The sequence below is a fragment of the Electrona antarctica genome (genome assembly GCF_951216825.1).
Source record: "Electrona antarctica genome assembly, chromosome: 11".
Lineage (NCBI taxonomy): Eukaryota > Metazoa > Chordata > Actinopteri > Myctophiformes > Myctophidae > Electrona > Electrona antarctica.
In genome coordinates, this window is record NC_136792.1 from 23,729,552 (window position 1) to 23,754,724 (window position 25,173).

At 43.5% G+C, this 25,173-nt stretch overlaps 2 protein-coding genes across 6 annotated transcripts; one reads left to right on the forward strand and one right to left on the reverse strand.

The window, feature by feature from the left end:
* Positions 1 to 1,021: 1,021 nt before the first annotated feature.
* LOC306932425 (uncharacterized protein) lies at positions 1,022 to 6,372 on the reverse strand. 2 transcript variants are annotated; one of them, XM_079514237.1, is made up of 4 exons: positions 6,040 to 6,372; positions 2,845 to 3,048; positions 2,026 to 2,271; positions 1,022 to 1,648 (listed from the first exon to the last, which is right to left on the reverse strand). In XM_079514237.1, the coding sequence occupies exons 2-4, from the start codon at positions 2,998 to 3,000 to the stop codon at positions 1,193 to 1,195; spliced, it is 858 nt and encodes a 285-aa protein (XP_079370363.1). In that variant the 5' UTR covers positions 3,001 to 3,048; positions 6,040 to 6,372; the 3' UTR covers positions 1,022 to 1,192. The 2 variants fall into 2 exon arrangements, with proteins under 2 accessions (XP_079370363.1, XP_079370362.1); XM_079514236.1 differs by having other exon boundaries at positions 1,996 to 2,271.
* Positions 5,265 to 23,065, forward strand: c1qtnf5 (C1q and TNF related 5). Of its 4 annotated transcripts, none has more exons than XM_079514240.1 (4): positions 5,265 to 5,729; positions 8,566 to 8,739; positions 19,962 to 20,206; positions 20,916 to 23,065. In XM_079514240.1, the coding sequence occupies exons 3-4, from the start codon at positions 19,972 to 19,974 to the stop codon at positions 21,443 to 21,445; spliced, it is 765 nt and encodes a 254-aa protein (XP_079370366.1). In that variant the 5' UTR covers positions 5,265 to 5,729; positions 8,566 to 8,739; positions 19,962 to 19,971; the 3' UTR covers positions 21,446 to 23,065. The 4 variants fall into 4 exon arrangements, with proteins under 4 accessions (XP_079370366.1, XP_079370367.1, XP_079370364.1 ...); XM_079514241.1 differs by having other exon boundaries at positions 8,613 to 8,739; XM_079514238.1 differs by lacking the exon at positions 8,566 to 8,739.
* Positions 23,066 to 25,173: the final 2,108 nt, after the last annotated feature.

Here is a 25,173-nt window from a genome sequence, read left to right on the forward strand (position 1 = left end):
GTAACAAGAGCATGGCCCAGTTTGGGGTGGAGCTGCAGCTGAAAAAGGCACTAGAGAAACTTACAGACATTAATTTTGATCAGAAAAGGAATTGCTGCTACAGCACTGTCAGGAGCTAGATGTTCAGGTCACTGTCCTGAGTGTCCAAGAGGAACTGAACAGCCTTTTGGCTGAGAACAATGTTTTAACAGACCGCGCAAATCAGCTGGACTCATTCGACGACCCAAGCACGCCCTGAGGAAGGAAACAGCCAACAGCTACAACTGGAGGGAGTGCAGGAAGATAAGTTCAGGCTGGAAGCTGCTAAGGATGACTACATATCCATTGTGAAGCGATAGAGGAGTTGATCGAGGTTCAGCATCGCAATGACGCAATTTGGGGCAGCGGTGGCCTAAGGGTTAGAGGAGCGCCCTTGTTGCCGAAAGGTTGCCAGTTCGATTCCCCGGACGGGCAGGAGAAATCTGGGTAAGGAAGTGATTGTCATCACCCAACAACGCTGAAGTGCCCTTGAGCAAGGCACTGAACCCCCAACTGCTCCAGTGGAGCTGCTTGGTGGCCAACAGTATAAGTCGTTTTAATGTGTGTGTGTGTGTGTGTGTGTGTGTGTGTCTCAATGTGCAGGGCGTTGCTGAAAATGAGCACTTGTGCTCAGCTACTACCCTGGGTAAATAAAGGATTAAAAAAAAGAAAGAAAAAAAAATGACGAAGTCACCGGTGAAACTGGAAACTTCGGTGGAAATATACATACGAAAACTGGAGGATTTGGGCAACCTGAGAAGGCAGGTGAAGCTCCTGGAAGAGGGGAACATGACCTACTTGCACAACACGGCCAACTTGGAGGAGGAGCTGAGCAAGGCCAATGCCACAGCTAGAGACGGATCCTGGAGCTCCACATTAAGTTGTCTGAGGAGACTCAGCGGGCGGACAACCTCGCCTTCGAGATGAAGTTTCGTCGAGATGAAGTTTCATCCCTTAAGGTCCTTACACACACCAGGAGCGTGAAGAATAAACAACATGGAAATGCACCAGAAGATATTTAATATCAAACCGCTAACTGTTAAATTGACCTTGTTTTGAAAAATAAATAAGTCACTATACTGTATAGCCACGTAATACTCATTCTATATAGATGGATGTACTCATGACTCAAGCAGCAGTTAAAACTAATTAATCACATGAAATAAACACTCCCTCATGGTGTGTAAGGATCTTTAGCATGTCCTCTAGTGCTGTGGTCCTCCTGTCCTCTGCTGGTCCCACAGCTTGCTTGGTGCTCTCCTCTCACGTGCTGCGAGTAGGTGTGCTCCTCCTGAAGGCTCTCCCAGTGGTTCATCTCACATCTTCTCTTACACTCAAGCAGGGCCCTGGTTTCATTCAACTCCGTCTCCATCTTTGCATGGTCGCGCCCGAGGCTCAGCAGCGCTGCATGGTGCTCCGCCAGCGTGTCTCGCCACCTCTGCTCCTGCCCCTGCATGGCCGCCAGCTCTCCCAGCACCTCCTCCATCTCGTCCTCAAAGTCCCTCATGCGCTCGGTAGACTCAGACTTCTCCTGCTGCAGCAGTGCCGACAGGGAGCACACGACGGCCCGTTCCTCCTTCAGCTCCTCTGCTAGGGTGGTGTGATCCTGTTGGAGTTTTCTGGCGAAATCCTTCAAGGAGGAAATTGTAGAAGAATTTAACATTATACTAAATCGTTAGCATGATTGTTTATAACTAACCTTTATATTTTACCATCACTTATAGTACTTAATACATATGACATTATTTGGTAGCTAGGCCTTATAGCTATCGTTTGTTACAGCCCATCTGGTATGGCTAGTATAACTATTGTCTGATCCCTGTGCTCGTTGGCAGAACTACCATACCACCGACCTGAGTGTTATTGTACTTCGTCCTATGATATCATGTACATAAAGCATAGCCATCACCACATAGAATATTGTCTCAGACTCCTATTTCCTCATCAATTACTGATTGATCCAGAATTCTACGACACCTTAAAAGAGCCAAGCTCCGTCTTCTGCACCTGCTGCGTCCTGCTTGTGTTGTCTTCAGATCGCAGGCGTCTCTCTGCGAGATGGGCCGCAATCTGGTCCCCTTCCTGCCAGGTTGACCTCAGCACACCTCTCAGTCTGGTCAGCTCCGTCTCCAGGTGGCTCACTGTGGTCAGGGTCTCCTCCAGGGCCTCACTGGTCTCCCTCATCTGCACCTTCATGTCACCCAATGCCTCCTGGGAAGATCTCAGCTCCTCCTCGCTCTCCCTCAATGTGTCCTGAGAGAATACAAAATGTATGTGATATTCCTCATATTTCAGAACATGAAAGCATGTAGGCTATTTTCACAGCCTAACCGCATTGGTTCTCAAAGTGGGGTCCTACAGCAACAGTAGTTGACATAGTATCACAATCATTTTAACCACTTTATCTGTTGGCTAACCATAGCATCCCTATTCTGGGGGATACATTTAGCTAAAAATGTAGTACAGAGACAAAGGTAAAATGTACACATTCATGGTTTAAGTTTACACAACACTAAATAAATAGAATGGTAAATGGTGCATTTATATAGCGCTTTTATCCAAAGCACTTTACATAGATGTGCATTACATTCACCAAAATTCACATACCAATGGTGGAGGAAACCATGCAAGTCACCAACCTGCACAGCGGGAGCAATCAGACACTGATGACAGTGCTGTCAAACAAGTCTGAAATCTATGAAAAGGTTTAATCAGTGTGAATGGGTGGGGGTCCCTGCTTCATGTTTCTCTCAGTGAAGGGGTCCTCAGCCTGAGAAATGTTGAAGACGAATAGTATGCTAAACCTCACTGGTGTTTCATCGGTACCTTCATGTCGCCATGAACCTCCTCAGATGCTCTCAACTCTTCCTCACGACTCTTCAGTTTCTCCTCTGTCTCTCTCAAGGTGTCCTCGGAGGCCAGAAGCTTCTGTTGGCATTTCTCCAACTCCTCTGATGTCTGCTCTATGAAGGCGTCCATCATGTCCTCTTCAGTCTGTCCAGTCACTCTCGCCAACTCAATTGTGTGCAGCTGGTGATATGTTAAAAATATATGTTAAAGTTTCTGTTTCAGTATTAACTGTGCAACATTATACCAAAAGTAATGTCCGAAACTGTATTTTCAATGTTTGTATTTATACTGTTGTATTTATTCTAATATCATGATAGGTCTGTTGCTCATTATGCATTATAGCCTGGTGATTTTTTTTAACCTTTATTTAACCAGTAAAAACACATTGAGACTGCGTCTCTTTTTCAAGTGGGAACTGGCCAAGCGGCAGATACATAATTACACTTCAAAGCTATGTCAGGTTATACAACAGCCAATAATAAATCCATGACAATACCTCCAGAAACACTATTAGATTATTATCACTATTAGATTATTATTTTCCTCTTTTCTTTTCAACTAGCGCTGCCTTGCACCCCCCACTTTAAAAACATATGGCTTAACCATTGGTTCTCACAGTGGGGTCCCCCAGAAAAAGTAGTTCATGTAGCATCAGAATCATTTTAATTATTCATCCATTTATATGTAGGCTATTCAAAAATAGCAGATCTACCAGCTATGCTTGCACATCTGCTATGTTTGAAACTTTTGAATAATTTAGAATTTTTTAAACACAAATCTTCTCTTCCGGCCCAGGGCTCACTGGCACAAAACATTTTCAGATGGGGGTTTGTGGCCAAATATACTGTATATCAATTTGAGGTCCTTGACCAACATGTTGAGAATCACTCAACCACTACCGCCAACACTTCCTATTATTCACACACCCGGATTATTGAGCCCAGCTGTAGTCCCTACGGCGTGCAGTTTGTCAAATGGTCCACATTTACCGTAAATTCTTAAGCAGTGGCTTTTCAATTACAACAGGCTGTTTATTGCACCAGACCCAGAAAGTGCTGATTCACGTCGTGATCCTAATTGGAACCATGTCGGCACTGCTTCAGAAAGTTTCAGTTATAGTCCATTGCCTCAACAGGAGTCTTATGAAGTCCCTCATGGCTGAGCGACTCAAATGGAAAGTAAAGTCAAAGAGTCTAGTTTCAAAGAGGCCCCCTGTACTTTCACGTTACCCATAAAAACAGGGTTTGTGTGTTAAAACGCCATTAAGCAGACTCATGTCATGTGTACAATTGTGAAGGTTTCACCTCCTGCATGCTTTGATGTACATTGTTGTTGAGGTGGTTGTTGTTACTTATCCTCAGTAAAACTACGGATAAACCTAACCGTATTCCTAAATGTAATCTCAGTAAAACTAGTACTATGCTTAAACCTAACATTATTCCTAAATGTAACCTCAGTGAAACTATAAACTATGTCTAACACTAAACTTATTCCCAACCTTAACCTCGTAAAATCATACCAAATTGGTCTCTAAAAGTTAGTAGTTGCCCGAGATGTAAGCTGGCCGGTTTCTGGTTGTCAATTTATTTGTTTTAACCACTATTGAATGATTGAGGTTGATCAGCTATTTTTAAAGAAATGTTTAAATATTTAAGAAATTTGAAAGGTAGAACCATAGGGTAATAAGTGATAGAAATAGCTCTGATAGTAGTACTTGTTGCAATAGTGTTCAGTAACAGGAGTCCATGTCTCTCCAGCTTTTTGGTGAACAGAAAAGTGAGAAAACACATTTTCAGGTCGGGATACCAATTTTTTAGCCTGACTCCAGCCCTGAATCGCTAGCCACGCCCATTAAGAAAATATGTTCTGGCGATTCAGATTGATTGATTCAGATTATTCGATTGAATAATGAAGTGAAACTAAATGAAAATTCAGACTGAGTGTCAGGCTACCAATTTTCAGGAGAGAACTCACTTGTAATACAGTAGGCCTATGTAGCAATGATTACATCAGAATCATTGCTACAGACAAAACAAAATTGCCATGTGGATAATAAAGACATCTAATCTAATATAGTGCTTTGACGTTTTAACAAAAAATAAAGACAAAAATAAACACTTTTTTACCCATATCACTTACGTAGATTACATGCCCAAAATGGGGGTGCCAGGTGGAAAGTGGTTAACATGCTAGAATATTTGTCTACCGGTATATATTACTGGTAGCATAATGATATGTAATGTAATAATCCTACCCTGCATTATTACACAGCTTGGTTGAGTGCGAATAAGGTCGCGAATACAAGCGGCCGAAATGAGTTTTCTTCGGCGGGTGGCTGGCCTCTCCCTTAGAGATAGGGTGAGAAGTTCAGTCACACGAGAGAGACTGGGAGTAGAACCGCTGCTCCTTCGCCTGGAAAGGAGCCAGCTGAGGTGGTTCGGGCATCTGTTTAGGATGCCTCTCGGGCGCCTCCCTAGGGAGGTCCTTGACGCACGTCCCACTGGGAGGAGACCCCGGGGCAGACCAAGGCGCAGTTGGAGGAAACAAAGACTCACTGGCCTCGGAACGTCTCGGAATCCCCCAGGAGGAAGTCACTAATGTTGCTCTGGAGAGGGAAGCTGGAGCACTCTGGTGGAGCTGTTGCCCCCGTGACCCGACTACGGATAAGCGGTTGAAGATGGATGGATGGATGGTTGAGTGCTTGATTATGATTAGTCTGAATCATAATACTGAATACTGAATTCATATTTCTGAATGAACTCAATGACAGACCCTTCGAAACAGACTAGACTGCAAACGGAGAATCTGCAGCCTCTGACTGGCGACTGCTTGAGTTTTGCCATATCCAACATGGCGGCCATGTAAGTTTACAAACACAATGTCATTTTGATTGCTCTCAAGAACGTTTTTTGAAAACAAACAGTGAAATAAATCAACACTTCCAGTTTGTTGTCCGAGACAGCCGCGTTGCAATGGACCCACCTTGGCATAAATACATTGACTTTAATTACCATAAGCAATGAAATCCGTCAGAACTGACGCAGGACATTGTACAGTTTAACAATACACTGCAACTAGTAGCCTAACTACATTGTACAAAGTGATAGTGCACTGAAACAGTAAACAACTATTTAAACTGTATAAATAAGTATAATTATAAAATACACCTACTGTAGCACCATGCTCTCTCTCTCATGACATTGTTCGTTGCCTTGCCAAAGTTGCCAATCACAGCTGGTACTGATTGGGCAATTTGGGCCTGGCTGATTTAAAATTGTGAAATAGCTACTGGTGTGCAACGTTTAGTATGTGCAGCACTGCTTAAGCTAATAGAAAACGGACTGATAAAATGTAGCCTACACAGACCTGTAAAAAATAAAAGAAAAAGAAAGAAACAAGAGTTGTGTGTGGAGTGTGAGAATTCTTGTTAGGTTAGGTGTTTTATGTTCCATGTTGTTGTAGGCTACTTGTGAAGCATGTTGAGGGGCTAGATAAAAGATTGAAGGCATGTTGCCAGGTTGATTTCCAGATGAAGTTGACTAAGTTGAGCAACACAGCTGCAGCTAATCAAGCAGAGCAATAATGGGTGCGTTAGATGAGGTTTGCTGTAGAGCAATGAATAGAGTATGAAGGACACCAATGGAAATATCTTAAACAAGCCAATAGCTAGGCTTCCTTTCTTGGGTTAAATCCTCTTATGAGACCTTATTGAACTGTAGCATTCCTGTGGTGCAAACTGGTACTCAATCAATCAAAATCTAGGAACACATGCGGCACATCTTGAGCCTCAGTAGACAGGTGTGAGTTTATGTTTATGTCTACATTGTGTTATCTTACATCATGGTGTACAATAAGCCAAGGTCATGTTTTTAAACTTGAACTGAACTACACAGCCATGGTTCTATGGCAGTGGTTCTCAAACTTAAAGTGGGGTCCAGGGACCCTCTCTGGGTTCTCTAGGGGTCTGTAACTCAAGAGTGTAAAATGGACCCTAAGGGACACTGTGTCTGTGAGTTGGTGTTGACAATAGAACAGGCCAGACAAATAACAGCATCATACTTTGCACGATAGGCCCCGCCACCACTACTCCTTTTCTGTGTAAATATAGCCCTGCTATTGAGGTTTCCTCCAATGTATAGTGTATACATTGTGTTGTTACGACCGCAGGTCACAGAACTATGAAATCGTGCATTTCCCGTCAGTTGTTTGGTTGGTTGGTCACCCCATCATCACGTGATGTCATCAATATTAAGCCCATATGGAGATCCCTGATGTCATCAATATTGGCCAGCAACTCTAGGCCTGCACATCTCACCTCAAACCTCAAACCCTTATGCTGCATTCACATGGAATCAGGCAAGCGGTAGACGGCAAGCGGCAAAACCTGAACGTTAAAAAGATTAAATATTTTAACATTGATGCCGTCTGCCGGTTCTGGCTGCTGGGCTGCCGTGCCATTCTGTTCCGTTTACCGTCCTGCTCCCGTCTACTAAAATGTTTTCCGATTTGCCGTCTACTGCTTGCTTGATTCCATGTGAATGCAGCATTAGATCTCCATATATGGACTGACCTGTTCTGACATTCCATATGTTGATCCTTCCCCATCCATCCTTCCTCTTCAATGTCTCCCTTTTGACTGGTGCCCGGCAGCCGGTGAACACTAGAGTTCTCAACAGGCCCAAAAATTAAGGCCATATGTTGATCTGACCCCCCCATGCCAAAGCGCCAGCGCTTTCCCAGCAGTCTGCTGTGTCACCCAGGCAGATATGTTGATCTGACCCCCCATGCCAAACCACCAGCGCTCGCTTAGCAGTCTGCTGTCACCCAGGCGGATATGTTGATCTGACCCCCTATTCCAAAGCGCTAGCAGTGCTCACCCAGCAGTCTGCTGTCACCCAGGTGGATGCGTGCACGCAAGGGCGCTTCTCCCTCAGGCGTCTTACTGGTATTGTATACATGTACTTTATATGTATAGTTGACTCGACTCGACTTGAGTGGTGTGACTGTGTGTGACTGTGTGTGTCTGTCTGTCTGTCTGTCTGTCTGTCTGTCTGTCTGTCTGTCTGTCTGTCTGTCTGTCTGTCTGTCTGTCTGTCTGTCTCTCTCTGACTCTGTGTGTGCGTGCGTGTAAAATGTACAATTTAGGCATTTAGTAGACACTCAGAGCAACTGTAAAGTGTAAACTATAAGATCGCAGAGTAAACCACACATGTAGCATCAGTCTAAAAACAAAACGATGTCAATCAAAATAGTATTTTGTCTTTGTCTTGTGTATTATGTCTGTCTGTCTGTCTGTCTGTCTGTCTGTCTGTCTGTCTGTCTGTCTGTCTGTCTGTGCACAGTCTCTTATGTGAATATTCAGAACAGTGAGGCAGCCCTGTAGGCTACCCATGGTGTATTAGTGGTGGTGACATCATTCCTGACCACAACCCCTCTGATCTCTACTCTGAGGAGAATGATTTGGAGAAATCCTCTGGAGTCGAACTTTCTCTACATAGTTTTCACCATTCATTACCTCTGGTATTTGTCTAATTTCCCTTTATTTTCACTCCCTGTCCCAGTGTGCTTGAGGTGCTTTTATCTATTATTTATGCTGGAAGAACATCAAAAATGTCTTTTCCCTTATTCCTCCTCTTTTCTGTCATCCACCCCCCCCCCCTCTCTCTCTCTCTCTCTGTCTGTCTCTCTCCCCCTCAGTCCCACCCTCCCTGCTTTCTAATTGGTTCTCATTACCGTTTCCTCAGAATAGTTGGGCTCCTCAGTTTTTCCCCAGCAGCCAGACTGTCTCTGGTCTGGGGAGGAAGGACTTTCACTGCTTTTTCAATACAGAAAGCAAACTGCTGCTCCAGAGGTGCGTCAGGACAACATCTGGTGAGTTACTTCTGGAGTGTTTCTTTAAACTGCCTATACAAACTATCAGGTGTCATATCTAAGGGATGCTACCTGTCTGAGTATGAATATGCAGAGAGATATTCTACCTGTGTTTACAGGACGGGATGAGTAATTTCAGATTTGATTTCTGGAATGAATACCGTATATGCATTTACTTTTGGGAAATATACTCTCTGGTATGAATATAATATTTATGTTTTTTAATATCACAATTTAACAATTGAATTATATATTTAAGTACATGGATCCTGGCATCCTTATTTTGGATCATAGTTGTCGTATGAAGAAGTGCAGTATACTCGTTGATATTGTTGTTGTTATTATTGATGTATTTTATCCAAATCTGAATTTACAGGACTTTGCATGGAAACATAACTGGATGGGTAACTTGTGAAGTCAAATGTGACTGACATGCATACTGCTATAAGATTTAAAATCAGAGCTGATTGAAATGCACCCTGTTTAATTTCTTTGGTGTGCAATACAAAATGGACAAATAAAAAAAGAATACAGAGGCAGCATTCGATTTGGGAGAAATAAGACAAATGTAGTATGGATAGCTTATAAGGAAAACCCCTGCTGGTCATCATACTCGCTGGACATATTACTCCTTCCAAAACAAATACAAGGAGTTATATGTCTGTGTCGAGGAACTATTACTGTATCAATCACTATTGTTGAGGCAGAACGGAGTTGGAGACACTTAAGTTATAAGTACAATAGTGTCTGGGAATATGCAGACTTGGACATTTTGCAAGGACAAAATAACATCCTCACATCTTGACTTATTCAGAGGGCAAAACATCTACTGTAAGGAAGGACAAAGGTGAACAACATATAAGTTGTAATAATCGTACCATAATTCCTCCACAGTGTCACAGGTCAACGTGTGTCAGATATGTGGAGGTAGCTAGTACTAGCTACACATGGTAGCTCAGAAAGGCATGTGTTCCATAAACATTCACACTGGAAACATGGCTGTTTATGATCAGCGTTGTGAGCGTGTGGATTGGCTTTTTTGGTATGTGACACTGATGGACAACTAAATGTAAATCTGGCTTTAGTCTCTGCAGTGTTTGTCCTGTCTGCACTCCTCTTCTGCTTATACTGCTGACACAGCATTCCTGTCTGTCTGTCTGTCTGTCTGTCTGTCTGTCTGTCTGTCTGTCTGTCTGTCACACTCCTTCTGTCCATCTTTCCTTCTGATGCAGAAAGCAACTGTGTTGAATATTCTCCTCAGTTCTTGAAGAATGGAGTCTTCCTCTTCTATAGGCAAAGATGATTTTATGAAAGTATTGTACATTTATAAACTTACAAAAATGTACATCTTCATATAAACAATGGGAACTCACAGGCATTTCAACTAGATGTGTGCATTGGCACTGCCCTCATGACTCAATTTGATTACAATTCACCAGGTAATGATTCGATTCGATTCTACGATGCATCACATTCTTCTCTATTATTGCACAACATGGCAAAAAGTCAATACAAGCAGTCAGATATACTGAACAACATTTCATTTGAGTTAGAACTATATTATGCAGTATTATGATTATATTATATTTAGGCTTTGATTATCGATTATGTCACGTTGCAGTATGAATGCAGAATCGTGCACGGCCCAATCGCGATGTATTGCTGAATCAATTATTTTTGACACCACTAATTTCAACCTTGCAGTCTTCCTCAGGGAGTTCAGGAATTCTAAGTGACCAAAATGTGTTTCAACAAATATCATCTTGACTTCATCAGCTCTTGTGACTTAAATTGCAGCCTCAAGGCTATAAGGTTTGGTTTCCACAGTCACCAGTAAGTCTGCACCATGGGAATGATCACTTTATAAACAACAAGATAGGCTCATAAACTGACAAAATAACATTGAGGCTCTTTGGATGCAAAAATATAGTCTTTTACTTACACAAGTGCAAAAAGTGACACAATGGTCCATACGCTATCATCAATACTGAATGCCAGGTTGCCCATGTTTGCTATAAGTAGGCATCGCTGAGATTCTTCTCCACTATGCTCTAATGGTTAATTACAAGAAAATGTAGACCACTTAGACAACCCATACAACAAACATGGAGATAATATTGTTTAATAAAGAGCAAATTATTGCTAAATGGCACTAAAACTAAAGCTATGTTGTTCACTCCACGAGCTATTTCAGCTCCAATGACCATCTCCACTCTTGATTTAACTCCCATCGAGTGGGTGGAATGCTACAAATACATTGGCTTTTGGCTGGATAAACACCTTAATTTCAAATTTCATATTGATTCCTTGTGCAAAAAGCTTAAATTCACTCTGGGTTTCTTCTACAGATTGAAGGCTTGTTTTTCTTGTTCAGCTCGTAAAAAAATGGTCATTGGTCTCTTTCTGTCCCAATTGGATTATGGTGATATATAGGTTTGCCTGCTCCTCCACCTTGGCCAAATTGGATCCCTTGTACCATGCTGCATAGAGATTCATAACTAATTCACCTTTCAGAACACATCATTGCACATTGTATGCTGCAGTCGGTTGGTTCTCATTGGCATCTCGCAGGCTTCAGCATTGGCATATTTTAATTTATAAAGCCATTCTGGGTGACCTGCCGTCTTACATCTCATCCAAATTCGACTTAGTCCAAAACGGCCTCAACCTCAGGTCAAATGCTTGGCTGCGGTGTGTACTGTGTAGTACCAGCATTCAAATCCGAGGGGGGTAAAAAATGTCTGGCCTTCTTTGGCCCTTGGTCGTGGAACTATCTACAGTCCAGACTAAAATTGGCTTTGAAAGTTCCCTTGAGAAGTTTCAAAAGGATCATCTTAGATGTACAGTCCAAGCCTATGTTCATGCCTATATATATTGTGTATTTTGCCCTGCTACTAAAAAGTAGGACTTTGGTGACTTGTTGTATTTATTCATAGGTACTTTAAGGTGTATTATGGAGTACCAGTAGGGGCGCTGTCGTGCCAGAAACAGAGAGAGAGATAGTGCTAGCCTGGCTAATAAGCCAGACCGAATCAGCCGTTGGCTCAATTGTACGCCCATTTCCTACACCAGAGAACTGGTGTGGCCAATCGGGACACAGTATGCAATATGGGCGGGCTTTGGTACAGTGACGTTCAATGCTTGAGACCTTTGACTGACAGTAGCTCTGACCAATTGCGTCAAAGAGAAAATGTTTGAACCCGCCCTCCGGGAAACAAGATCCATACACAGCATCTCCAGACTCAAATACCACACGACAGTGTGATTTGAGTCTGGCTTATTAGCCAGGCTAAGATAGTGCTGCACTGTTGCCTGCTAATGAGAGAGAGAGAGAGAGAGAGAGAAAGAGAGAGGGAGAGAGAGAGAGAGAGGGGGGGGGGGGGGGGGGGGGTGGAAGGGGGGAGTTGCACCACTCAGTTCACACGGGTGTGATTTTTTTTTAAATAGCCAATGAACCACCTCAAGGACCCCTGGGGGTCCCCAAACCCCACTTTGACTGCACTGTTCACTCGCTACAGAGAAGCATGGAGGGTAAATATGTTTTTTTTGTAAACACAGTGAATAGAAACAGGAAGATTCACCCGTCAAATAGCTCCCTTTTAAAATGATTTTTTAATGAGCAAAAGTGTTAAACATAACATAACAAGAGAACAGAACATTAGATTAGATCTAGATGCACATGAGGAATTTAATGCAAGGACACTGAAAACAAGACGAGAATTGAAAACGAGAGAACGACGATGGGTGGTTATTTAATCAAGACCGACTTGATGTGGATAGTTTGTGGATTCATCATCTATAGTGCATACATGGGCAACCGGCGTCAAAGGGGCCACATGTGGAGGCTGGCCCCCACCCATGCAAACATGACCCGCTTTAATTACTTCAGTCTATATTAGTATCTTAATGATTAGTATTAAAGTTCTATTGTCTTTTTTTATTTGCATTTAAGTTCATAGAGTTAACATGAGTTAACTATATGCATTTGAAATTAAATAAAAATGACACGTTTCAGGTTCAAAAATAGCCAAAAAAAAGGATAGAAAATAGCGAAAAAATAATAATTCAGGATTTCATATCAAAAAATATTTTATTTTTGCTTCTTCAAGTGCTTCTTGGAGTCTGAGGCGTGCATGCCCCAGTGAGCTCCGATGGAGGATATTGCAGCGCCATTGTTGCGTCCACTGACCAGCAGCAGCTCAGCGTCAGGGTGAACTGGGTAGAAGTTGAAGGAATAGCCAGTGGGCTGGCCAGCTGCCAAGAAGCGGCCTTTACCCACTGCTAGAGAGTAGCTGTATGTCTTGTTGGTTGCTGGGGAGACAATGTGAGAGAGTGAGAGAGAGATTGATATTGAAGGATAATTCCAAACAAGGCTTTTTATTACCCTAATTGGATGTTGGTACTGTTGAACATGTTCATACCGCAGCTCTGAGTGTAAGCAGCGGGGTTTTGCGATACATTGCTTATTAAAAAAACACAAACGCCACAGTGTTTGAGTAGATATTTCACCCTTGATTTCATCCAAAGTCTAGTTTAGTTTAGTTTAGTTTATTCGCACAATAAAAACATGTAGTACAAAAAAGGTAACATCAATCAAAGAGAAATATGTGAGAAAAGAAACCCATGGAGGGCTTATATAGTCCCCTTTGGGACTCAAACACTGTGGAGAGATTTGAGTTATTATGAACGATCGATATCTACGAAAAGTTTAGAATTTTTGAGCGATAAAAATAAGCGATTTGCCACAAAGCCCCACCGCTCACACCTGGAACGGCGGTGCACTCAGGATGGAGTTATGACACTTTTTTTCACCCGGATATAATAACATCCAATTAAGGTAAGAATAACCTAGTGTGGAATTCTCCTTTAACATCCATTAGTCACTAAAGTTATGCCATGTGTACATTACATTTACACACTTACATTTCTGTATTGTTTTACAATCTTTTTTCTTTTATTTTTAACATTTCTGTATTGACAGTAAGTGCACATGTATGCCATGTCAATGAAGCTAATTTGACTTTGAATTAATAATGGACTATTCAGTCAAAATTATTTAGGATTGGCCCGGACGGTTAGCTCAACCGTCTGGGCACCGAGGCTGCTGAGCCAGCCTGACGGCGTGTCACGGGTTCGACTCCCGATCCCGACGGCCTTTGCCGCGTGTATTTCCCCCATCTCTCTCCCCATTTCCTGTCAGTCTACTTTCAACGTATCAATAAAAGGCAGAAAAAGCCCCAAAAATATATTTCAAACATTTTTTATTTAGGATTGAATGAATTGCATTCTGTCTCTCTCTCTCTCACACACACACACACACACACACACACACACACACACACACACACACACACACACACACACACACACACACACACACACACACACACACACACACACAGAGAGTGTCTAGTTACTACTCACGTCTGGCCCACGCTGAAGACAGCAAAATAATCACAATCAAACGCAGTGAACCGACGGCCATACTGTTGCTGAGTTAATGACACTGGAAAGAGAAAATACAATTATTATAACGTTATTAACAAGTACATTTTCACTATATACAGACAGTACAGTAACACACGAGGCTGTGGTATATTGTGATTATATCACAGCTGCGTATATTGTTGCCTTAAACACCTGCAGTATTCTACCAACTACCACCCTCTTGTGTATTGTTGCGATTACAGTATATTAAAAGGTTGCACGCAATTGACAAGATTGAACCTCAATTTTCTGTGTCATTTAGTATTCACGGTGTATATACAGTATTTGACTCTGAATATTTGGAATGCACATTGAAGAAAACTAAGAATCTAATTGTTCCTAAATAGTGCATGTACCTTAAAATGTACCGTCCGATTTCACTCAAATGTGTCTCAACTATTCTAATTCTAAATTATTCTAAAGTTTGCATTATACAGTACAGTCAGTCAATGTACAAACAGTATGTACTGTATCACTATCAACTGAGATGTCTGCAGCACGACCAGCACTTCAGAAGAACAGCTGTGAATATTGCATTTTATTTTATTGCATGCTATTGTTCCCTGTATGCCTACCTGTGTGCAGCCAGTCTGTGAGAAGTCAAAGTCAGTCCTCCTGTGACCTCGGTCTGTTCTGTATCTGATCCTATCATCAGACATCAACATGTCTTTATATGCTCTCTTATGTGCTGACATTTCCTGGTAGGTGTCAGAAGACATGGGGTCTTTCCCACAAGGAAGAAACACTGTTTTTTTCACAGGCAAGCTGCTTTTAAATGTCATCCGCGTGGGAATTCGCATTCGCAAGCTCCTTCCCTGTACGCTCCACTTTGCTCCATCCATTTGAGCGGGTGTGGTCTGTTACCAGGGTGACAGTTACTGGCAAGTCAGACTCGGACGTCAAGAACTTACACAGAAAAAGTAGTTAGAATCTCAAAGGATAACTGTACCGGATTGGCTGGTTGAGTCACCATTATAAGAAAATGTGCCCATAATCAATCGCATATTTCTGCTCGCTCATACATACAGTAAGTTACAATGAACTGCAACATGAGTTTAATATGGAAGGTACATTTTCCCCACACACCACGCCCATACCCCCCCCCCCCCCCCCCCCCTCCCAACACAACAGTGGTCCCCAGGTTGATTCTCAGTCAGGGTGGTGGTCCCTGGTTCATAATCAGTTGAAAACCCCTGCTATAAGCACTCATTTTCTCAACTGTGGCATAATTCTGCTCGTGCTTCAGTAACTTGCGACTAATAAGGTTATTGGGTGCTCCTCTCCTCTCCGTTCCTAGCCTGAGACAGTCACAGCACTGCCCCCATGAAACCTGTCTCCTAGGCATCTGTCTGTGACATGAAGGGGTGTTTGGAGTCTGCAGTCACTAACACTGGTTCAGTACTCACTCAGGGCCTCCCGCAGACTATTGAAGGCTCTCTCTGCCTCTTTCTGTCCATGTTACAATGTTACATGGTGGGGCTGCTTGTTCTGGGTGAGAGCATGTATACAATACTACAGAAGAGAAGTTGGGAATAAAGTGTCTATAATAATACCCTACAAGAGATACAAACCACTTTACCTGCCTCTTTGTGGTGGGCCGTGGGCGGATGCTCTCCATTGTTTGTTATGTACTCTGTTGTGTTTTGACAACTTGTGCTCTTTTTGAGTGGTGCAACCACTCAAAAAGCTACGGAGCTATGTGTGTGGGTGGCTGGGTGTGCAACCAAAACACACACACACATATTTACTGTATATGATGATTTCGGGTGTGCCAGTACAGTACAGTGAGAGTACAGTACAGTACAGTACAGTACAGTACAGTACAGTACAGTACAGTACAGTACAGTACAGTACAGTACAGTACAGTAGAGGGACCCCCCAGGGCCGGTCCTGAGCAATCTGGCGCCCCAAGCAGGATTTTTCGCGGCGCCCCCCCCCCCCCCCCCCCCCCCCCCCCCCCCCCCCCCCCCCCCTCAAAAAATAAAAAAGGAGACACTGTGGAGGCACTGGGGACACTGGGGAGGCACTGGGGAGGCACTGGCGGGACACTGGCACTGGGGAGACACTGGGGAGGTACTGGGGAGGCACTGGGGAGGCACTGGGGAGGCACTGGGGGGACACTGGGCAGACAGAGTTGGGACAGAGTTGGGCCCCTTTTTGGCGCCCCTCCCCCATGGCGCTCGAAGCCGTCGCTTCGTCGGCCTGTAGGAAGAACCGGGCCTGGGACCCCCACACGGTAACTCTGTCATTTCTCAACCGTTTCGGACGCAGGGCAGCACGCCGGAACCGGCCTGGCCCCCTGGGCGTGTTCCTGGGGGTCTGGATGTTCCGGGGACCCCCACATGGTAACTCTGTAATTTCTCTACCGTTTCGGACTGCGGGCGGCTCGTCGGAATCAGGCCGGCACCCTGGGTGCGTTCCTGTGGGTCTGAAACTTCCGGGACCCCCACACGGAGTTGCACCACTCACTTCACACGGGTGTGATTTTTTTTACATTAACCACTTGAAACCTATTCTGGTGGGAACATTCTTGAGGGAAAAAACACCAGACAGTACAGAGCCAAAGGTCAGGTTTTCTAAGTATTAAGTTTAAATAAATGGTAAATGGTGCATATAGCACCTTTTATCCAAGGCGCTTTAAATAGATTGTGCATTACATTCACCCATTCACACACACATTCATACACCGATGGCGGCGGAAACCATGCAAGGCACCAACCAGCACATCAGGAGCAACTAGAAAAAGTGCCCCTCGGGGCACAGGTCTCCACCAAGCCAGGTCAGGTTGTGGCCTCCTGGTGGCGCTATAATAGACCAATGTGAAAAGGGTGCCATTTCTTCATACGCCTTTGATGGCAATTGGATGATTTGAGGCATTTTGTTCCAAAAATGTGTTTTGCAAAAATCAACCTGTTGGTGGCGCTATAACAGGCCAATGTGAAAAGGGTGGGATATATTCCTCAGCCTAGTAAGAAAATGTGTGAAAGATTTCACGTAAATTGCATGCTGCGTTCATGATTTGAGGCTTTTGTTCAAAACGGGGCAATCTTGCAAACTGTGAAAGCCAATTAGGATGGAATATGAAATATCGGACAGATCCGACTTGAGCACATGACCATAGAGATACTGTGTAACAATTTGTGAGATTTTTGGACAGAATCTGGAGGAGTAATATAAAAAAATGTGTTTTACAAAAGTCGGCCTCCTGTTGGCGCTATAAAAGGCAGATGCGGAAAATGCAGGTCAAAGGTTTGTCCTTGGCCTATAGGGAGTGTGCATGCAACGTTTCACGGACACTTCAAGGACACTTCGACACTAACTCTCGGGGAGCCCGGGTTCGAACTGGAAACCTTGCGGTTACCATCCAGCCACTTTACCCCTGAGCCACCGCTGGCTAGTTAAATGTCTGAAAAAACAACATGAATCAACAACACAACGCCACAACGCAGCGGTGGCCGAACGGATAGCGGCGCGGTCTAGATACCGGAAGGTTCCCAGTTCGAACCAGCCGTCCGACACGTTAAAATTACCACCGCTGAAATGCCCTTGAACAAGGCATCAACCACTACGATGAAATGTGTTCTATGAGCAGGGCCTGGCTGGAAACAAGTTCTTGAGCTTAGCCCAGATACCCTGGGTAAATATAGATTTCATTTCACACAAGTCAAAAAGTATATATGAAGCTATCTTTGAAATTACAAAAAGGCTGCAACACAATTGTGAATCTTATATACTAAAATGTGGGGTTCCTGCTTCGTCTCTCTCAGCTAAGCTAGGGGGTCTCTCTCAGCTAAGCTAGGGGGTCCTTGGCCTGAAAAACATTGGCCTGATTTATGACATACAGTACTTTAAAGACATACAGATTACATGTACTTATGTGACTAATAGCCTCATAATGTGATGGTTCCTGTGCTGCAGTTACTATTACACTTACTATTGACTGTGGAATTCTTGTAACTCTGGAAGACTTCCTGTTCAGTTCACTGCAGTGTCATTGCAATTTATGATGCTGTGACATTTGGCCTTTTCTCGCCAACAGAATCAGGGTTCCGTGTCTTGCTCAAGGACTCTTCTACACTAAGCCGGGGGCTTAGTGTCGAACTTCCTGGCCCACTTTTGCCCACAAGTATGTGGTGTGTGCGGTAGGCTATTTGAGTATTATTATAGAAGTATTTTAAAGATGGAGTGCTGAGATTTTTCCCAGTTTTTCATGTGTTTATGATGCGACAGTATGTCATTAGTGCCCTTGGTGTGGTTGTTATGTGCAATGATCTCTTCCCTTTGTATATAGGGTTTCTTCCTGGAGGCTGAAACCTTGACAGTCAAAAGTGCCATTGAAAGAAAATGATATAGTGACTCACAATATCATTGTGTATCAATGATTAAATAGAATTGGATAGAGGGACACGGACAGAGCTGTGGATTTAAATGAGCATTACGTTTCATATTTCTATTTTGACCCTCTAAAAAACATTGTCTTTATGTGTTTAGAAGCATTCATGAGAGTACGCATTTTGTGCTGCATGCAGGCTGAATCAAAAGGATTAACTGAAGCACTCTTATGCTCCGTTAGTCTCTCGCATAACTATATTTATTTACCACTGTGTTTATAGAAAACTCATGATACCTCCTGTTTGTCTCTTCTTTGTGTTGCTGAAAACACGTCTGAACAAAACCCTTAACACATATATTTGTTCTGTCAGGAGTAGACTGTATAGGACAGGGACGAAGTTCAACAATAAAATACTGCACACTGTTACATGCAATACTCGAAAATACTCCACCATGTCACCTACGCGTGATTATGAATCCCACCAACGTTCTAGGGTAGACCCGCCTCACCATGTGTCTGATTGGCTCCCGGGAAGGCATAGTTTTACTGAGGTTAGGCCGTTCGGGTTAGGTTTAGGGGGGTGCATACTTAGTTTAGACTAGTCATTGGTAAGACATGGGTTAAGGTTAGGTTTAGGTGTGCTGCCCCGTGGGGGGTTAGGTTTAGGGTGAGGGTTTGAGATAGGTTGTAGTTGTAGGAGTAATGACTGGTCGCAAAAACGAGAACTGTCAATCACAACGACTACTGGCCAATCACAGCAGGGCTTTCCTAGAACTGCGGTGGGATAAATAATAACGCGTCACCTACAGGTCATTGTGGGTTGGAAGACAATCTTAGACAATTAGGATGGAATATGAAAAATCTGAAAGACCCGTCCCACTTTGAGAACCACTGCTACAGGAAAGTGAGTCACATGCTTGGAGCTGAATGAAACTCTGCACCTGTACTAACATCAACACAGATATTCTGAAATCTCCCCACACAATGTTTCCATGGGAAGGTTCTGTAAAGGTTCAGTAAAATGCATTTTACTAATCAAATAGCATAGAGGTGAACTGGGCAGCCAGTTTTATAAAGTGGGTGCTGGACTTGGCTACTTCTGTGGCTATTTACCTTGTTGTTTATTGACCAGAGTCCATGCTTACTCTGCTTATTTCAATCTCTTATTTCAATCTTGTAAGTCGCTCTGGATAAGATCGTCTGCTAAATGCCTAAACTGTCAACTGTTATATGTACCTGTAATCTGTGTTTTTCAGAAACTATAATTGTGCAGTAGTTGACTAATACAATTACATCCAAATCCATTAGTCCAGTATTAATGTTTACAGTTGTAAACATTAATATTTCCATTAAAAAAAACAATTCCAAGTCCATCCTATCATGTGTGTCTCTCCATCAACAGCGCTGTTGCCATGATTTCCCTCAGACTCCTGCCTCTGTTCCACTACTTCCTCCTCATTCTACGCGTCGACTTTTCCAACCAATTAGACGACAACAAGATCCCCCCCAGCCTGTGCACGGGGCATCCTGGCATCCCGGGCTCCCCGGGGGTCCATGGCAGTCCTGGTCAGCCAGGAAGAGACGGGCGCGACGGGCGGGATGCTGCCCCTGGGGAGAAAGGAGACCTGGGCGACAGAGGAGAGAGAGGTGATTCATGTTATCTGTGTGTTTGCCAGATATGATTGGCCACTGAATCTCAACGTAAGGGTCAGGGGTCAAAATCAGTGGTTCTCAAACCTTTTCAACTCAAGGACCCCCAAACTGAAAATGTCTTGTGCTAGGGATCCTCAGAAGAGAAGATTTATGTAAAACCAAAATCTAAAATATTCTTAATTTTTCATTGGGTTTAATTAACACTGGAAAGCCTTACCAAAACTGTAAACCACGTAAATTAGCTTTAGTCTGGCCACCCGCCAACAACGTAAATACATTCTATCACATAAATCGATGTTTAAGAGTCGACAGCCGAGTCCCGTTAGCATGCTAGTGTTGAGTGTGACACTGGACCGCGCCATCTTAATTTGAGTGAGCATCTACGTGCATTCTATGTGCTGCTTTCAATGGCTTTTATCTCCAAATCGGCACCATGAATGGCGTTTCTGGTCAAAACAAGTGTTATTCAACGGCCGATAGCCGGCGCTGTGATTGTCGCGGTCAGGTTTTTTTCTGCACCCAGTGAGAGATCAACATCCGGTCGAGTCAACACACACACCATTATGTCATCGTAACATCCGGTTACGGATATTTGGCTCTTCAAAATAAGGTTTGAAAGGGGGAAAACCTTGGCAATAGGCTTTAAAATAATTAATTCATCCCGGTGGGGATTGTTAACACTATGGATTGTACTGTGTTGCAGGCGAGACAGGAGACAGAGGCCTCACGGGAGACCACGGTGACGCGGGACACAAGGGCGACAAGGGGGTGGCGGGCGAGTGCGCCGTCGCCCCCAAATCGGCCTTCAGTGCCAAGCTGTCGGAGGCCCGCACCATGCCCGTGCCCGTGGCCAGCACCAGCGACGCGGTCCGCTTCGACGTCATCTCACTGAACGAACAGGGCGACTACAACGTGGAGACGGGACGCTTCACCTGCAGGGTGCCCGGGACGTACTACTTTGCCGTCCACGCCACGGTCTACCGCTCCAGTCTACAGTTTGACATCATGAAGAACGGAAATGTGGTGGCCTCCTACTTCCAGTTCTACGGCAACTGGCCCAAGCCGGCCTCGCTGTCCGGCGGCTCGCTGCTCCACCTGATCCCCGGGGACCAGGTGTGGGTGCAGATGGCTCTGGGCGAGTACGCCGGCCTCTACTCCAGCAGTAAGACAGACAGCACGTTCACTGGCTTCCTGGTGCACTCGGACTGGAAAAACTCTGCTGTGTTTGCGTAATAATATCCCTTCTTTGCTATGTGGACACATCTTTGCAGCAGCCCACTTGAAGCTCACACGCGTTGTGAGCTTGTCGATCGGCTATTGTCAAGTAGCCGAAGTATAGCTGAAATTGGCACTGTAATAACAATCTAAATCTATAAAGTAACTAGTAACTAAAGTTGTCAAATAATTGCCTCTGAGGTATAGTGGAGTAGAAGTGAAAATATTGAAAATTGGAAATACTACTATATTACGCGACTAATACAAGCCATCATTGTTATACATACGGCTGCAGAAATTGTTCAAAGTGCTCAATTAACTTGTATTATAGCTACAGTGACTGAGCTTTGACAAAAACATTTAGGTTCAGTCTGTAGCGTTTACTGAATATGAACAAAATGTAAACAAATTACAGTATGATAGCAAAGGAAATAAAGCAATGGTGAGGTTTGGTGGAGGTTTATGTAAACTTAACTATGTGACTGATGTTGACAAAGGACAATGGTATGTAGTAACACTGCCACTGGTCCTCCATCCATCCATCCATAGGTGAGAGTAGGAACGCAGATTCCTCTGTAACCAGAGAGTTTTGCCTTCTGGCTCAGCTCTCTTTTCGTCACAACAGTGCGGTACAGCGACTGCAATACTGCCCCTGCTTCTTCGATTCTCCGGCTGATCTCCTTCTCCGTCCTCCCCTCACTCATGAACAAGACCCAGAGATACTTCAACTCCTTCACTGGTATGGTCCTTTAATCCGTATTCTGGCGGGATACATTGGCAACGCTGTGAGCTTGTAAATAGCCTATTGGCAGCAATGGGTTTTTGTGTACACTGTAGAGGGGAAAAGGACCAGAGTAGGCCCTCCAAACCTGTGAGGGACCTATGAGTATGACCTCGCATCACCAGGCTTTCCACCTCGGAGGAAATAGGGACCGTATTTGTATAATAACTTGAGAACATACTAGACAATGTAACTTGGATGGCACATAACCATGATGAGACATTTACAGGTGTGCATATACTGAACACTGGTGGTTATTCAATATCTGGCCTGATTCACTCATATAGCCACTGAACCGCAGTCTGTCTGTGACAGTTAATTCTTGTACCAGATGTTCTGACAACGGCCTGTAGCCTCTCACACATTCAAATGGTTCTCACACTTTGTTTTTATTATCAGGGGTATTGTTGAAATGTATTCTCCCATCAATCTCTGCACCATTAACCAGAAAATCTGATACATTGTAGGATTCAAATTTGCAATTGGACCTAGACCTTCTAGCTTGCCAAAAGAAATGACCCCCTACTGTGTTTCATATATACTTAATTTCTGATTTCTTGTAGTATTGTATATGTCTTCATGAATTGAATACATAGGACCACAACACGCCCTCAGGGCTTTTTTTGTTATCCTCTCATCCTTTTAGCATTATTGTATAACTGTACCTCGTGTGTTTGCAAACTGTTGATAAAGTATTCAATCAAATCACTGCATTTGGTGTAGAGGGGAAAAAGGAGGGGGCCATGCATAGACCGCTGCGAGACATCAGTCAATTGAGTATATAGGGTTAAAAGCTTTCCTTTCTGCATATTGCATACCACCTTATGTTAAAAAATAAAGATGATTTATGTGAGGAATTTAAGCGAGACGTCTTGTGTTTCACATTATGTAGGCCTACTGCATATTCACTTTTGCAATTTTAAATTATGTATGTATTGTTGAACAGGGTACATTTTTTTGTCTTATTAAACTGATGCTTGATTCATGTTATAGTTCTAATACTTACTTATACTACTGGCCAAACGGCCACCAAACTAGTCTAAGACCTACAGTAAATGCATGGTAAAACAAGCCGAAGAATCAAATTTCCACTATCTTCCTCCGCAAGTAACTTTAAAGACTCTACTCTTCTAGACCATTCACCCTCACAATCATATTGGTTTCAAGCTAAATTATATATAATATTCTGTCTGTCCAGCAAAAGTGATTCTCAACCTTTTTAATTTCAAGGACCCTGGCTGTTACGACCCTTTGTCTAGGCGTAAAAGCTTGTAATAATTCAAAGGACTAGGAATTTAAAACTAAATATATATTTATTACAGCAAAAGTAGTAAAAGGTTACAAAAATATACAACTGAAGATGCCTAACCTAACAGGAAACAACTAAACTAAACACACTTCATCAAAACAGAATATGACAAATCAAAGGGGCACAGTCTCTAAGTCTGTCCTCAATAAAGACTGGTTTAAGAGGACAGAGGGATCAATTCTCTGCTGCTGTTAAGCTGACAGTGATCATCAATGTTTGTGAGTGAGCAGGCATGGGGGTGAAATCAGCCCTGAAATGCTTCTGACATGCATACTAGGGGTTGGCCCATGCATCCAGCAAGCCCAACCCAGTAGTCACTTTGAGTGGCACCGCACAAAGCCACGTGTGAACGTGTGTAGCCTACTATATGTCGGACATTTATTAACCCTACAATTTACAATTACAATTTAGAGCGATTTACAGTAAGCAAGAACAAAAACATGGTAAAACATCAAATACATAAAAATAGTCATCAAAACTCATATGTAAGCTAAGAACCAGTAGAATATCTATATAATGAAACAATGAATATACACTATAGAGTGCTATGTCTACATAAAATGCTATTGAAGTTACATAAGTTGAGCCTTTGCTTTGCATACTGTAAGGTCGTCAAGGCTAGGGCAAGTGCTATGGCAAATGCTACGAGCTAAGATGGAGTCTGAAGAGGTGGGTTTTCTTGACTACAGCGGAAGATTGGGAGTGAGTCTGCAATTCTGATTGCAATGGGAAGTGCATTCCATAGTTTTGGAGCCAGAAGGGAGAAGAGTTTGGGACGTGTGGAGCGTTGTCCCGGCATTTGTACTTCCAGATTCCCTGCGTTGGCTGATATGAGCGTGTGGGAGGGTTTGTAGGGTCCGATCAGACTTGCAAGATATGGGGGTGCCATACCTTTGGTTGCTTTGAAGGCGAGCATCAGAGTTTTGTACTCTGTGCGGGCAGCGACCAGGAGCCAATGGAGGGAGCGGAGAAGGGGGGAGACATGTGAGAATTCTTCATTTCTGGCTGGTTGAAGACCAAGCGAGCTGTGAGCAGCATTCTGAATCAAATGGAGAGGCTTATGTGCGCATGCCGGTAGGCCTAACCTCAGTCTTAACCGGCCATGTATGTCGTACTTTGTCATATTAGTCTTAACCGGCCATCTATGTCTGACTCCGTCATATCAGACTTAACCGGCCATGGTATAAACGTTACTTTATCCGCCAAAAAAAAGTTGTTTGTGGTTGGCACAAAAATAGTGGTGTAAGCAGGATTCAAACCCAGGGCGTATGGATTAACGAGCCATGCTATTATGACAACGCCCAACTCATGTAAAAAGAAAGAAAAACCCCGCCCAGTAGGGGAGGGGTAAGAAAAGCCCCGCCCAGTAAGGGAGGGGATGGGGAGGGGGAAAAACATATTTTTTTAATGACAGATGTAGACACTACGACCACAAATGTCCCAAGAAACTCGCTAGACTAGCAACCCAGTCTGCTGCGCTCTGGGAGAACAGAGCAGCTTCAAACAAGCAGCCATCATGCTTGTTTGAAGCACGGCTAGAAGGCTGTTTCAACTTTCAACCAATCAGATTGCTTCCTCAAAACAACCTGTTGTATAATAAGAATTAGACCATGGACCCATTTGATCAACTTAAAAAAAAAATCTCTACACCATGAA